The 15,161-nt window shown below is 37.7% G+C and overlaps 1 protein-coding gene across 10 annotated transcripts in view; it reads left to right on the forward strand.

The window, feature by feature from the left end:
- Window positions 1-15,161, forward strand: part of LOC5580214 (patatin-like phospholipase domain-containing protein 3) — a 68,321-nt gene that overhangs the window by 9,037 nt on the left and 44,123 nt on the right. For 6 of the 10 annotated variants that reach the window (XR_002502134.1, XM_021852864.1, XM_021852865.1 and 3 more), the window contains exon 2: window positions 6,620-7,195. Coding sequence is in view for 9 of the 10 variants with exons in the window: in XM_021852864.1 (XP_021708556.1) it covers window positions 7,024-7,195 (172 nt within the window). In the remaining variant the exon portion in view is untranslated. Of the gene's footprint in view, window positions 1-5,390; window positions 5,882-6,619; window positions 7,196-15,161 lie in introns of those variants that run through there. The other 4 variants (XM_021852863.1, XM_021852868.1, XM_021852870.1 and 1 more) reach the window with 4 other exon arrangements.

Raw genomic sequence — 15,161 nt, forward strand, 5'->3', positions numbered from 1 at the left:
ACCAATTTGAACGCAATTCGTTCAAAAATTTCTCCCAACGATTCTTTGAAGACATCCCTGGATAAATTAGTAGAAGAATCTCTAAAAGGACCATAGGAAGAATGTTGAATTGAAATGATTCCTTTTTTTCCTGGATGAAATCCTGACTGAGTTAAGACTTTCTTTTGATACATTTCTGGATCAATCTTTTCAAGAATTTTAAAAGATGTAGCATATTTTTTGCTGGAGTTATCTTTAGACAGATTTCAGATTGAATTCCTGAAGACATCTTGTACTCAAAGACTGGAATGAATCCCTAAAGAAAATTTCTGTTCAATACCTGAAGTAAACTTGGGGGCCCAGATAGCCGTAATGGTAAACGCGCAGCTATTCAGCATGACCATGCTGAGGGTCGTGGGTTTAAATCCCGTTGGTCGAGGATCTTTTCGTAAAGGAAATTTTCTCGATTCCCAGGGCATAGAGTATCTTCGTACCTGCCACACGATATACACATGCAAAAATGGTCAATCGGCACAGAAAGCTCTCAGTTAATAACTGTGGAAGTGCTCATAAAGAACACTAATCTAAGAAGCAGGCTTTGTCCCAGTTGGGACGTGACGCCAGAAAGAAGAAAAAGAAGAAACTTTAGGAAAATGTCTGAATTAGTATTTGATGAAATGCCTGGAATAAATCGCGAAACAAATACACTCCCATGCAAAAGTTTGGTTTCACTCTTTCAAAAATATACATCTCTGTTTGTTTTGTCCACATCTCTGTGATTAGACATCTCAATGAACCTCTCTATGGCGCATTCGATGGAAAATGAGTTATTTTTACTTCGTAGACAAAAACATTTGCTGATTTTTGTTTACTAAATTTTTACTTAAAGTCGTAATTTTTTTCAAAGAACACATTTAAAAAACAACACTTATTTTCTCAGCATTGGATTGACGAGAATTGAAAATTGATGCGCCATTAGAACTGTAATCTTATATTCTTTGAGAAGAACTCGCAAAATGTTGACTGAAAAATCTTAAAAGTATTCAAAATCAATGCATTAGCCTTTCAAGTCATCGTGCAAAAGTTTGGGTTCACCTTTTAGTATGATGTATTATTATCGTGTATATAACTCATTGTCTTTCGAATGCGCCTTAGAGAGCTTCAATTAGACGTGTTATAACAGAGTTATGGACAAACTTTTGCACGGGTAGGCGGGGCATGATGAGCAGGTAGATAATTATGAGTATTTTCCTTCAATAAATTTAAATTGAATTGTATCCGGTTCAGAACATTCATTACTATACTATACTCCAACACACTTTTCACGACCGTTTATTTTTTAGACCGAAATTTAGATGACCGATCGTTTTTTATATATGCTCAATGTCTTAAATACAGAGAGTTATGATATTTTACAAAATTGTTCAGTAGATGGAGGGCTAACATGCGGTAAGCGTTGAGATTTGGTATTCTGCCACCAGGCAGTGCTAGCGGGCATCGAAATTTTGAATTGCTGATATCTCAGGATCCTGACCACTTGTAAAGATGGCGTCTGCAGCAAAGTTTTTTAGCTACGATCTATCATTATTCTAGTTGAGAGGTTAGAGATTTTGGTGGCGCTAGTGAGTATCAAACTTTTGTTTGCTCATATATCCCAATCTTGACTACTCCGAAAGATGGCATTTCGACAAACTTGTTGAATAGGTCAAAGGCTATAATTGTTCGTGCCATGAATTTCGAGATTTTGCTGGTGCACATGAATCTTTTGTTTTGCGGATATCACAGGAGCCTGAACACGTAGAAAGATGGCGTCTTCGGCAAAGTTCTCTAACAACTTAACGGTTATCACTTTTTGAGTTGAGAGATTTGAGATTTGGCCACCAGGCGGAGTTATTGAGCATAAAACTTTTGTTTTGCAAATATCCCAGAATCCTTAGAGAGGTGGCGTCTTTGGCAAAATTGTTCAGTAGCTCAGAGACTATCGTTATTCTCTCTTTAGATTTAAGATTCTACCATCAGGCGGCGTTAGCGAGTATGAAACTCTTGTTTGGCGGATTACTTAGGATCCTGACCACATAGAAAACTGAGGTTTTTGCAAAGATGTGCAGTAGCTCTAGTTTCGTCATCATTTTTGCTATACAATTTTAAATTTTGTCATTTGGCGACGAAGCCTTTGTTTTGAAGATCTACATCTTATTCATTTAGAAATATGGCGTCTTTGGCAAAGTTGCTCAATTTAAAAAAATGGCGTATAGGAGAAAAGTGGCTATGTAAGTAAACTACTCTTTTATTCGGTACAGAAGTTTTTTTCTCATCCAGGCGACCCTCGTGAACATGGAAATTTTGTTTTGTAGAATTCTCGGCATCCTATCAACTTAGAAAGATGGCGTCTTCGATGAAATCCTATAGGCCCTGGGTCTACTATAGCGCCCCTAACTATGTGTCTTATAGGAGACTTGACTAAGTGAAATATAATTTGTATAATTTTTTCAGTGTTGCTTACGCTGGCAAACGATTGTGTTTCACTTTCCCCAACGCAATGTGTAACACGAAATATATGCTTAGCCCACGAGCTTCGTGGCCGTGCGGTTGGTGTTACCAAGCATTTAGCCGCATCGTGTCAAGCAGTTTGGTTTCGATTAACGCTTCAGATCGGAAGATTTTTCGTCATGAACATTTTTCGATTGTGCCACTGGGCGTTGCATGCAAGTCCGTTGTCTAGTGTGGTGCTTCCTTCAAAGGATAAATCGTCCACTGTATCGAGTATTATCGATTTTACATGAGTATTGTTGCCAGCTACGACTTAAATTTGAACCCTTCATGAAAAAGTGGATTACAGTTGAAGAGTATTCCTATGTTGCTAAATACTCTATTTTTCACTTCCGCTTAAATTTTTATGACTATGATCTTTTCATAATTCGACTTAAACAGTACTGCCAGCCACATGAACATTTGTGCTTTGGCCGCCTGTATGGCATACAACAATTGCTTCATTTTTGGCGAACAATCGATATTGTTATCATCAAAATTTATTGGTCCATGTAACACGCTCATATTATTTGTTTGTTTTTTTTTTCTATCTTTATTAACGAGATTTTTAGATTTTTTCCCTTCCGAAGGAAGTCGTCACTGAAAATTTTAGTGACTATCTCGGGGATGGGATTCGATCCCAGGTCCTCGGCGTGAGAGGCGTGTGTTCTAACCACTACACCAGGTCCACCCCCTTATTTGTTTGTTTTGATAACAATCGAGCAGTGTTGCCATCTGTTATCAGAATATGAAAATTAAAAAAGCCATTTTGGAATATTTTTAATCCATTCTTCAACTTTGCCGAATATTTCAGATTAGTATTTCCACATGTAGACGTTGAAATTTTCAAAAAACATAATTATATCCCTGATTTTTTTACGACCGATTCGTTTTACGACCATCCCATAACAATCGTATAAAGAGGTTGGAGTGTATCAATGAATGATAAAATCTATACAATCTTCACTAACTCGTGACCTACAAACCAAGAACAAGAAATGGGTCAATATTTGTTTGGTTTAATATTTGACCTCATGATGCCAGTCACAAAATTAAAATAAAAGTCCTAGAATAATCTAGAGCCAGGGGTTGTCAAACTTTTTCAAGCCTCGACTCACTTTCGAATGTTAATTTTAGCAAACCTGTTTAGAGTTAATTGAAAAATTACTAATCCAAAAGCATTTTACTACTTATAATTTCAAAGTTGTCAAAAACGTATTTTAAATGATCTTCTAACAATGTTGGTTTTAGTCTATCGAAATATTTATGCCTACCTGAAATGAATATTTGAATAATCGATTAGAGTTTATTAAACACTTCAGTCGTCGCGCTGTTGTATTTTGTACAACACAGCTGAAAAAATCTCGCTTTCCGTTCACAACAGCAGCGCGGTTGTTTTGACGGTGGCAAATGCGCGACGACTGGAAGGTCAAATTTATTCGAAATCGATGAATATGGATTGTTGGCCTATTTCTATGAAAAAAAGAAACAAGAGTTATATAGCATTTTTAAGATATTGTCATCTTCAAATTGAACGATCCATTTTGTACGGTAATATTATTTTTAGTCCATTGCATTGCTTTTTTCCTACTAAGCTTTACTTTGAGATAAAGTGCAGTTGTCGAATGTTGAAATAGATGCTCCTAGAAGATTTGTTTCGACGACTTGTTTTTCATCATTGGACTCGTAGTGTTGATATTTGTTGAGCGTTTGAGAAACGCTGATTTAATTTTCGGCTACCTTGAGTTGAACAAAGCTTCTCGAAGTTTCTCAAAGCTTTTCTTTTGCTGACACGCATTCCATCGCAATCATAGTGTTGTGAAACTTGTGAATAAAATATTATGGAAGGATGCACAACACATTTCATTGGTAGGTCATTCTAATGAATAGCCACCCTTTAGTTGAATCATCTGAGTAGCGAACATGCGTCGAATGTTCTAGAAGTTTCGATGGAATATCTGAAGAGGGTGGTGAGGAAAGAAGGGGGAAAAGGGGAAGGGTCAAGAAAGATAGAGGGGAGGAAATGAAATAGGTGGTAGAAGGAAGGGGTTGGTGGAGAGAGGATGGGGAAAGGGGGGAAATAAAACATGTTTCTCGAAGCTTCTGGAAGATGCTTCGCATGATTGAAGATCTATGACACAATCAGAATGGTCTAGAAAAAAGCGACGCAACTAAAACGGGCAATTTGACGGATTTGCTGCAAGTAAGCGATCAAGTGCTATGTCTAGTGAAAATTTACCTATTTCTGTAATTCGGTATAGCTTGTTGCGGATGGTGAGATCGTTTCATGTTTTTTTTTTCAAGGGTATCAACCAGTTTTACTAATCACAAAAAGTTTAGATAAATTTGATTTGGTATATCCGAGTCTATAGCCTTATGCACAGGTACAATTGAAACCGCTATATTTCAGCTGATAAACGTCGTAAATGAAATTGTGATAAGCCGTTCTGAGCTACCCGAGCAATTCCTCGATTTTTATTGATTACAGCTCAATACGTTTGCATTTCGCGGTATTCCCTGATGGATGGACGATGCTGCGATAGTGTGGTGATGGAAAAGGTTTGTTTTTGTGCTCGTAATGATGTCGGTGGTGGTGTGGCGACGGTAGAGAGACGACAGCCGGTGATGATGTCAACAATAACAATAACATCAACAATCAATTTGCTGCAGCGAGAACACTGACGATGATGATGGATGGCGCGAAGTCAGCGACAACGGTTGTGGAAGGCAAAGGCGTGGCGTGATACGCGCGATGTCTAATCAGTGGCGTCCGTGGCGTCGTCGTCGACGTCTCCATCAGGCAGTGCCTACTGCCACCGCGCGCCATCGTCATCACCTCAATCAGTCCTTCTGCAGTCGGGGCCTGCTGAGTCCCGCCAACAAAACCACCGAACGCAACCGCACAGGGCACAGTATAAAACGACGGCTCCTAGCAAGCGGTAGCTTTTAGTTCAGTTCCAGCTGGTCAGGCAGGCGTTTGCAAGCTACTTTCTTTTCCACGGGCCACTTTGATGTTGGATTCTGCTGTTTCGCCGATCTTTGTTTTGATTCGCTTTTGTGAGACGCTTGTTGTGAATAATAAAAGGGCACAAATTGTATTGGGAACGCGCGCACGCAGTGTGAGTCTAGTTGGAGGAACTGAAACCGCGAAGAAGCATCGATTGCGCGGCGCGATTAGAGATTAGAGTGAAGCTGGTGAGAGATTGGATTTCTTTGTTCTTGAGCGAATTGGAATACGCGGTTGAGTTTAGTGCAGAACTGTGAACAACAAATTTGATTGTGCTGTTTGAGGCTGTGTAATCTCGCATACAATTGGGACGATTGAAGGTTGACGCCGTAAGCCGGTCATAAATTAGCTTTCTGGATGTTTTAAGTGAGTGCCTATGTTAAACAAGTGTATTTTAAGTAATTAGATTTACAGTCACATCACAGTTATGGATCAACTCAGGGTCATATTTCAGAACGCTGTGCAAACCTAAATCGTTTGACTACAGTTCTTTACACACTACAAATTTAACGGTTGTTTGTGAATATGTGTTGATTTTGATATAATTGACGAAAGTAGACCATGCTGGATCAGTGAGAGAGACCCTTCATCTGGATGATGAATAAAAAATATATTCATGAAAATGTACGTGATGGCGTTTCTTTTGGATTTGCTTTATCTTTGATTCATAAGTGTGGTATTGATTTCGATGCCCCACGGATATGAATCAGTGCTTCTAGGAACAAAATTGACATTTGATTTGCAATTGTCAGGAAAAAAAAAGGAAAAAAGGCATAAAATACTGCTGAAATTGAATGCAAACTGTGTAGATTGTTAGTTCATGCAAGAAAAATGTTGTTTGCCTAAATGTGAATCTATTTGATGAGAAAGTGTTTCAATCCAACGTTGATCCATATATGTGGGTTATCCATAGGCGACTATATTCCATGTAGTTGAGTTTATATGCGTTAAATTCAAGTGTAGTGCTTCTAGCCTCTAACCTCTTAGCAAACCATCTCCAGGTTTTTTTTTTACATCGTAAAACTGTTCCACTATAAACTCTAATTAACTCCCAACAAAGTGAATCTCTAATGGTTTCTTTCTCGTCTATCTTCCATTCCACAGGAGAACCATGTAAGCTGGATATCTTACCACAAACGCTCTTACCGTTGACTCACAGCGTATAAACTTCAAACAGTGAAGAACCAGTGATCCTTTTTCGTTGCGGCAAGAGAGAAAGAGAACAACAAACGATCTGTTAGTGATTGTGCATAAAATCTATTTTTAAGTGTAACTACAAAATCTTCCAAGACACAAAAAGTGTGAGTGTATTGATCGGCAAGTTTGGTGAATTATTCTGAAACCGATAACCCAGTGGACGGAAAGTTTCAAAAGTCGGAAGAACCCTACGGTAGCGATTCTTGGAAAAGCATTCCCTTATATTGGATTTTATTGTTAAAGAACTAGTGACCCAGAGACCGACATACGTAGGTTGTTTTTTTGTTACCAACTTGACCGGTCCCTGTTGAATGGCCACCAAGATGAATTTGTCATTTGCTGGATGCGGATTTCTCGGAATCTATCACGTCGGAGTGGCAGTCTGCTTCAAAAAGTATGCACCCCATCTGCTGCTGCACCGAATCAGTGGAGCCTCGGCCGGTTCCTTGGCTGCCTGCTGTCTGCTGTGTGATATGCCGTTAGGTAAGTAACAAAACTTATAGAAATTGGCTAAGCTTAATTCAAATTTCCGCTCGGACCAAACAGGAAACAGAACACGAAACTAGAGGAGAATTTTTTTTCTGGTCAGGTGATTTGGTTTTTTTTTTCCTCTTTTGTGAGTCACATCCTTCCAGGGAGCAAATTGCAAGGTCAGCTTTTCGCCTTCTGTTACCATATAATTATCTTTCCTCTCGTACAAGTTGGAGTGGAGTGGAAATATCTCCCATTCCTTTTCGAAGGCCACATAATTCTACCTGCAGTAGATGTAAATCAAGAAAGAACACGTCGATACCTGAGTTTGGAACTTTTACGAAAATCCGCACGTGCAACACCCCTTTCGTACGGTTCAGTGGCACCGAAATTTAGTCGGATGTTTTCTGGCCTCGCACGCCTGATGGATGTCCAAGGCAATTACGGAGGCGATAACCTTGCTACGAAATCACGTAGATGTGCGCCAACATAAGCGTAATCGTTATGCGTAAATGTATTCAATTCGGGTGGCCATTTTCGTTCCCATGTTTTTATGATTTTTTATTAGATTACTACTTTTTGATTCCTTTATTTATAATATTCACATCGTCTATTGTTTTTTAAGTATCATTTAGAACATTAAATACATTCGTTTCTTATATCTAGATGTTATGTATTAGAAAACACTTTCATCCTTTTTTGGTAAAACTAAATTAAGAATTTATTAACAATTTTTTAACAACATGTTATATTTCTTTTACCGTAGCAGTTCAGATTTTTTACATGTGTGTTGATTTCACCTGTTTATACGAGAAAAAAAAATAGTGAATTGAAACGCTTAAACTAACTTAACTTAGGCATTTATCGTGGCAATAGAAGATTGGAACGGTTTTTGTCTAAAATTATTAATTATTTTATTCGTTATTTGTTCTAAAATTTCAACATTGGATATTCTTTGTTATTTATTAGTACTATACCAGGAATGGAGCTTCATTCTCATTCTCAAAATTTTATTTTGAATCATCTGCAGGGCTTTCTTCCTGGTATTACAACAACTAGTCTATGTTGGTACGGTATACAAAATGGCTGGCCTAAAAATTTGTTTGAATATCAAAAGCTTGTTCTTAAAACAATGTTTTGATTCTCTATTATTAAGGGGATAGAGACATTTTACATATTTGTTAAATTTGGTTTGAATGCCCTCAATGTGCTTTTTGAAAGTTAAATTTTTATCTCATGCTAGATACTTATGCCCTAGATACTTAACTTCATCTGACCAATTTATTAGAACCCCTCTCATCGTGACAACATGTCTACTTGAAGGTTTCAAATAAAGAGCTTTGGGTTTATGTGGGAATATTATTATTTGAGTTTTGGAAGCATTAGGAGAAATCTTCCATTTTTGCAAGTATGAAGAAAAAAATCCATTTTTTTGCAATCGATTACAGATGACACGCAGGTTTCGTCCTTTGGCGGAGAGGCCTGTGTCATCCGCAAGCAAAGATTTTTGACATCCCTGAGGTAACTCAGGTAAGTCAGATGTGAACATATTGTATTATATTGGTCCCAGGCAGCATGCCTTGAGGAACACCAGCTCTTACAGTAAGTATTTGAGACCTGGAGTTCTGATAATTAACCTGAAGTGTACGATTTGACAGATAACTTTGAATTATTCTAACAATGTATGTTGGAAAATTGAAGTTTTTCAATTTGACATTCAAGCCTTCATGCCAAACACTGTTGAATACTTTTTCTATGTCTAGAACTAAGAAGAGCAAGACCAGTAGAATAGCCTTCAGATTTGTTGGAACGAGTCAAATTTGTTAAACGTAAAAGTTGATGAGTGGTCGAATGTCAATGTCGGAATCCGAACTGTTCAACGGCAAAAATTGAATTTTCGTTGATGTGGACCATCATTCTGTTCAAAATGACCTTTTCAAAAAGTTTGCTGGTGGAGGAAAGCTAGCTGGTTGGGCAATAACTGGAAGCTTCTGTAGGATTTTTATCTGGTTTTAAAATTGGAACAACCTTAGTATTTTTCCGTTTGTCAGGAAAATATGCCAACTGAAAACATTTGTTAAATTTATCAACCATGAATGATAAGCTACTCTCTGGAAGTTTCTCGATGAGGATGTAGAAAACTCCATCATCGCCAGGGGCACTCATATATAATTTCCAAAAGGGCTTACATAGAGTCAAGGTCCAATTAAGAAATGTTATTTTCAAAATGGTTGTTTCTGAGTTTTTAATTTGAAATTGTTTTCAAGAGTTTAAGATCGTCGTCTATTATCACGGATTCGAATTTCACATTTTGGAATTGTGTTGCCCCTTGCTTTAACAATGGAATTTGTTAAAGTATCAAGAGCATTGTCAATATCAAGTTTTATTTGCAAAGAAATGTTAACATCAAGATTACTATCGATGAATGTTTTATATGTATTCCAGTCGGCTCGAAAATAATTGAAAGTGGAGCTGATAGGATTGAAAATCGCTTCATGGGATATTTAAAGCGCTACAGGGACCTGATCAGAATCAAAATCAGTGTGAGCAACCAGTTGGCTACAAAGTTGTTTAGAGACGGATAAGACCAAATCAATCGTAGAAGGGTTTATAGAAGAGGAAAGACAAGTAGGGCTATCAGGGTATTGAATTGAGAAATATTCTGAAGAGCTCTCATCAAATAAAATTCTGCCTATGAAATAACTTTACAAATTATTCCATAAGCGATGTTTGGCATTAAAGTCACCAATGACAAACAAATTTGATTTATTGCGAGTCAATTTTCGCAAGTCAGTTTGAACAAATTAACTTGCTGTCCAGAGCATTGAAAGGGCAAATAGGCAGCTATGAAAGTATATTTATCAAGCTGTGTTTCAACTGAAACACCTGAAGTTTCAAAAACATTAGTTTCAAATGACGAAAACAGTTGATGTTTAATACGCCTATGAATGATGATTGCAAATCTCCCACATGCCCCATCAAGTCGATCATTACGATAAACAAAAAAGTTAGGATCTTTTTTAAGTTTGGATCCAGGTTTTAAATATGTTTCAGTAATAACTGTAATACTACAGTAATATGTACGATAATAGCTGTAAGAAAATTAAGCAGCTCGTCCTCTTTACCATCCAAAGAACGAGCATTCCAATTTAAAATATTTAAATTATTATTTGGATCCATTAGAAAAACGTAATCCAAAAACAATTTGAATAGTAAATTTTACACCAACTTGGACTGCTTTAGTGGTAGCTTTGAACATTGCATCAACCATTTGATTCAATTATTCAGTTAGAAAATTAAAACCAGAGGGAGACATATCACTTGAAGTGGGTACATTATCTGATGATTTTCCGTTGGAATTTTTGGAAGATGAAGAGGCGGAGTAGAAGTTTTTTGTGGTGGCAGGGGGTTTTCCATTTGATTTGAAACAATTAGAACGGGTACTCGTAGTATGCGAAGGGGAGGTGTTCAAATTACCTGCTACGATATCGGCAAAGGATATTCCTTGGGTACATTCGAAATTAAAAGATTTGAACGGCTACCCGACGGATTAAAATTATTTTGTGAGTGAGCATGATTATAATCTTCCTGATGGGAATGATTCGCAATCAACGATCGTTAGCTGAAAAATGAGCATTGTTCTATACTCTTCCAAGGGAGTTCCGGAAACGACCGTTATCGTAACGGACATTACCGTTCACCTGCCTGGCACGAGCCTCGACGACTTGCCTACGCGAAGGGCAAGCCCAAAAATTTAGACTTATGATTGCCCCCGCAATTCGCGCATATGAACTTATCGGCATCTTCCTTCACTGGACAGACGTCCTTATCGTGAGAAGAACCTCCGCAAATCATGCATTTAACATCCATGCGGCAATGTATTGTGCCATGACCTAATTTTTGGCACAGACGGTACTGAGTGGGGTTCTGGTAATTTCCTCCAGGTTTCTGGAAATGTTCCCATGTTACACGGACATCGAACATAAGTCTAGCTTTTTGTAAAGCTTTAATATTATTCAGATATTTTTCGTTAAAGTGAACTAAATAAAATTCTTGAGAAAGCCCTTTCCGATCAATGCCAGATTGGGTTCTCTTTTACATAATGATTACTTGGACTTGGGAAAATCCATCTATTCCATTTTTGATCTCTTCAGGTGACATATAGGGAAAGTGTACCAGTTATGGCTATAGTGGTTCCCTATTTGGCCACACGTGAATTCTAAAAAACTTTCACATTTTTAATATTTTTAAATGTTTTAACAGCAAGATGTAATTGATTTCAAACTACTAAGACACACGAAGTTTTTAAAAATTTGAAAACAATTGAATTATCGTCTATGGCGAAATAGGAAACCATTATGTCCATAACTGGTACACCTACCCTAGTCACTTGAGAGACCTTTCAAGACGACTTTGCACACACTTTAATTTTGTCGTTATAAGTAAAAAACTTGTGCTTCTTCACTTCAAGTGGTTTGAGAAAAAGTTCGCGATCTTTAAGAGTTTCCGGCAATACGTGACAGTCTCCTTTCATTGTGATTTGGAAGGAAACCTTGATTCCCTAGCCTAAATCCTCCAAGTTCGGAACAACTGCCCAGTAGAAGCATTAACCTAAGAATGCTAATGTCGCTGCTTTTCGTGTTACCAACATCTAGTTTGCAACGAACTGACAGCGTGAGTACCGGGCCTTAAAGTGTCAGATTAATTTTAAGAACCAAAACAACATCATGGTATAGAACAAACAATGAAAAACCATAATTAAAGGTAATAAAAATTGAAATCAGTTTTGTGACAACTACGCCATTAGCCTTCTACTACTAATATTTCTATTAACTGCCCACGATAGGCGGCACTCTTTGCTTCCTCACTTGAAACAAAGAGCATGCTTCGATTTGGTGTTCGGAAAATTTGTCTAAAGCATGGAACTGATTGCTCATGCAATTATCAACATAAACCATTTCACCCTTGGAAGAAAGCGTGCATTCCGGAGAAACGTCATTCTTCCATTCTTGCCACGCTTAGTGACAGTTTAAAAAATCACTTTTTTGGAAGGAAGTTGTGAATTTAGAGGATCCTTCCTTTTCTTTGCAGTTGCAACCATGTTTAGTGAATAAACGGAAAAAGAAGAGACCTTATAAGAGGTTTTTTTTTCAATACGGTGTCCAAGCAGGATTACCACCGCTAGCTTTCGCCAACGGGTCCAACGAAAAATCGAAGGCACGGGTCCAAACAAAGATCAAGAAGGGATAAATAGTAGAAAAATTGCACTGAAAAGTACTTCTTTTTATCTTTTTTTAGCACTAAAAAGTACTTTTTTGTAGTACTGAGGAGATTTTTTTTTTGCTTTTCTATAGTTTTAAAAACTTCCAGGAGCAGAGAGAATTTGTGTACGCACTTCACGAAGGTACGATGCGCACTGCCGAACACCTTCTTTGTCTACCTTTCCTCCCGAGTATTCTTCCTTCGGAGATCTCAGATAATCATTTGACCTGAGTTGACACCTACAGTTGTGTTCAGAATAATAGTAGTGAAAGCCGATTTTCATACAAAATGCTCAACTTTGGCATGCTGTAACTTTGTTTCCATATGAGCAATCGACATGAAATTTTGACAGTGAACTACAAATATACTCAAATTTAATATCACAAGATTTGAAAATTTTCACACTACCGGCTAAAAAGTTAAGCACCAGGTGAAATCGCTCAAAATAATAGTAGTTTTAATAATTAAAATATCTGCTGTATTTTAATTTTTTGAATTTTTCTTTATTCATCGTGTCAACCATTTCCACCTAAGCTATGAATATATAAACAACCCAATTTTTTACAAAATTGTTGCTGAACAAAAATTTGCAAAAGAAAAACTACTATTATTTTGAGCGATTTCACCTGGTGCTTAACTTTTTAGCCGGTAGTGTGAAAATTTTCAAATCTTGTGATATTAAATTTGAGTATATTTGTAGTTCACTGACAAAATTTCATGTCGATTGCTCATATGGAAACAAAGTTACAGCATGCCAAAGTTGAGCATTTTGTATGAAAATCGGCTTTCACTACTATTATTCTGAACACAACTGTAAATTGACATTCATTTCAAACAATTTCTTCTCCAATGCTAAAACAAACACCTCAATCTAGTTCCGAACAACGAACCCCCTCCTTCATTCAATCCAGCAGCCGGTCGAATGTGTTTATGGTCAACTGATTCAAGATTCAACCGTAGAAATGTTCCCAGATCCAATCGCCGACTGCGCCCAGAGTGAGGATTGTAAATTTGACCTCTACTATCGCAAACCAAACAGCGGCGTTCGATTTCCGATCGAATACGAGCACGTGTTACGAACTTCCCTCTTCCTGTGGCCTACGTGTGTAGTCACGGTGCCATCTGAGCACAAGGAACGTGGAAACCCTCCAAGTTTCTTTGTACGCCTTGGCTTTCAAACATCGAAGGCAACACGGAAGGATTGATAACCAAGGTCAACAATGCCCTACAAATGGTAATGCTCAGTTGGACTGGGAAGCTACCATCAGCTGTCCAAAGGTGTTTTATCCCCGTACCGATCCTAATCAGACTGGAAGAAAGGGTTGTCATTTTACCGGGAGCTGTTCGAGCAAAGTCCATACTCACACAACGGAACAGTACAGGAACGTGTCGAGGTTCCTTAGTCATCAAACGAGAGCTTCTCTCGTCAAACTGCAACCCGGTGATGTCACTCTATCTGACTGTTCAAAGTTCATTTTTATAATCGGGCTCCAATCATTGCCGAGCCGAATCAAAAATTGTGGCGCAAATACTGGAACCCATGGTAGCTAATTAAACAGTCAGAACGGGGAGAGGTGATACAACCGCAGCCAGCAGGGTACTCGACCGCTGCTGTCTGGAATTACTGATGGTGACTTTGAACCTTTCGTGATTCCCGCTAATCAGCGAGTAGGTGTGCTGTGCATCATTCGGGTATCGCCGGACTACGGAGTGCATTTTATGGTGGGAGATTAATTGGTGCACTCAAACATTGGCTGATAAAGAAAATTCGGAACTGTTCTTTGTTGTGATTGTTTTACAATGGGGTGATGAAGTTTAACGTGATTATTCGGGCTTGATACATTCATTTTTGTTTGAAATGTGCACTTCCAAACATTTTACTTGGCTTTTTTTGTATTCGATGGTGTCAAAATGAATTCCTTGGAATTACCGCGACGTTAATCTTCGACGACACATTCTTGAATATTCAAAGATGTTTGGTACAATGTTCCAGAATTTGATTTTGAAATACTGATAGACTGGAAAAAGTATTCAAATCATTTCTATGAGATTTCCGGAAGGTTTGCCATATTTAAACTTTTCTTAACCCGTTTAGGCCTGGGTGAAGGAAAAAATAACTCGTCGCTCAGCGATTACTCAACGAATTTCAATAATTTTATTCAGTGTACTCGTACACATATCTAGTCTCAAAAAGTGGAAAGAGGAACTCGAGAATCTTTCTGTGGTCGGAACTAAACCGGTGAATCATTGGGTTTGCTGTGCTTTTTTACCTCTGTAGGCCACAGATAGTTTCCGGAATCGACTATAATGTAACCACTTTTCCAAAGATTGTTTTTTGAAAACCGCATCAGTGTTAACCTGTTGGGGAACAATTGAATTTAGTAATCAAATTACCTGTATTTTATGATCCTAAGCATCTAAGCCAAGGTTGTGGGAACGCATTTTAAGAACGATGATGCTTGATACCTACTTTTTTAGATTTGAAACGGTTTAGCATCTAACAACGCTATAGGGAGTCCCCTGGTCATTAACATTTTCTTTCCCACGATGTTGATCGGTCAGAAAACTACGAAAAAAGAGTTTATATAAAATGCTTAGACAAACAAATGTCTGAATTTTACGAAACCAGTTTTTATTGATAATCTTTAAAAATCAATCGATTGTATATCAATAGTTTTACTATTGGAACAATTGTATCGATAAATCCTCGATTGAT

Source organism: Aedes aegypti, chromosome 3 (genome assembly GCF_002204515.2).
Source record: "Aedes aegypti strain LVP_AGWG chromosome 3, AaegL5.0 Primary Assembly, whole genome shotgun sequence".
Classification (NCBI taxonomy): domain Eukaryota; kingdom Metazoa; phylum Arthropoda; class Insecta; order Diptera; family Culicidae; genus Aedes; species Aedes aegypti.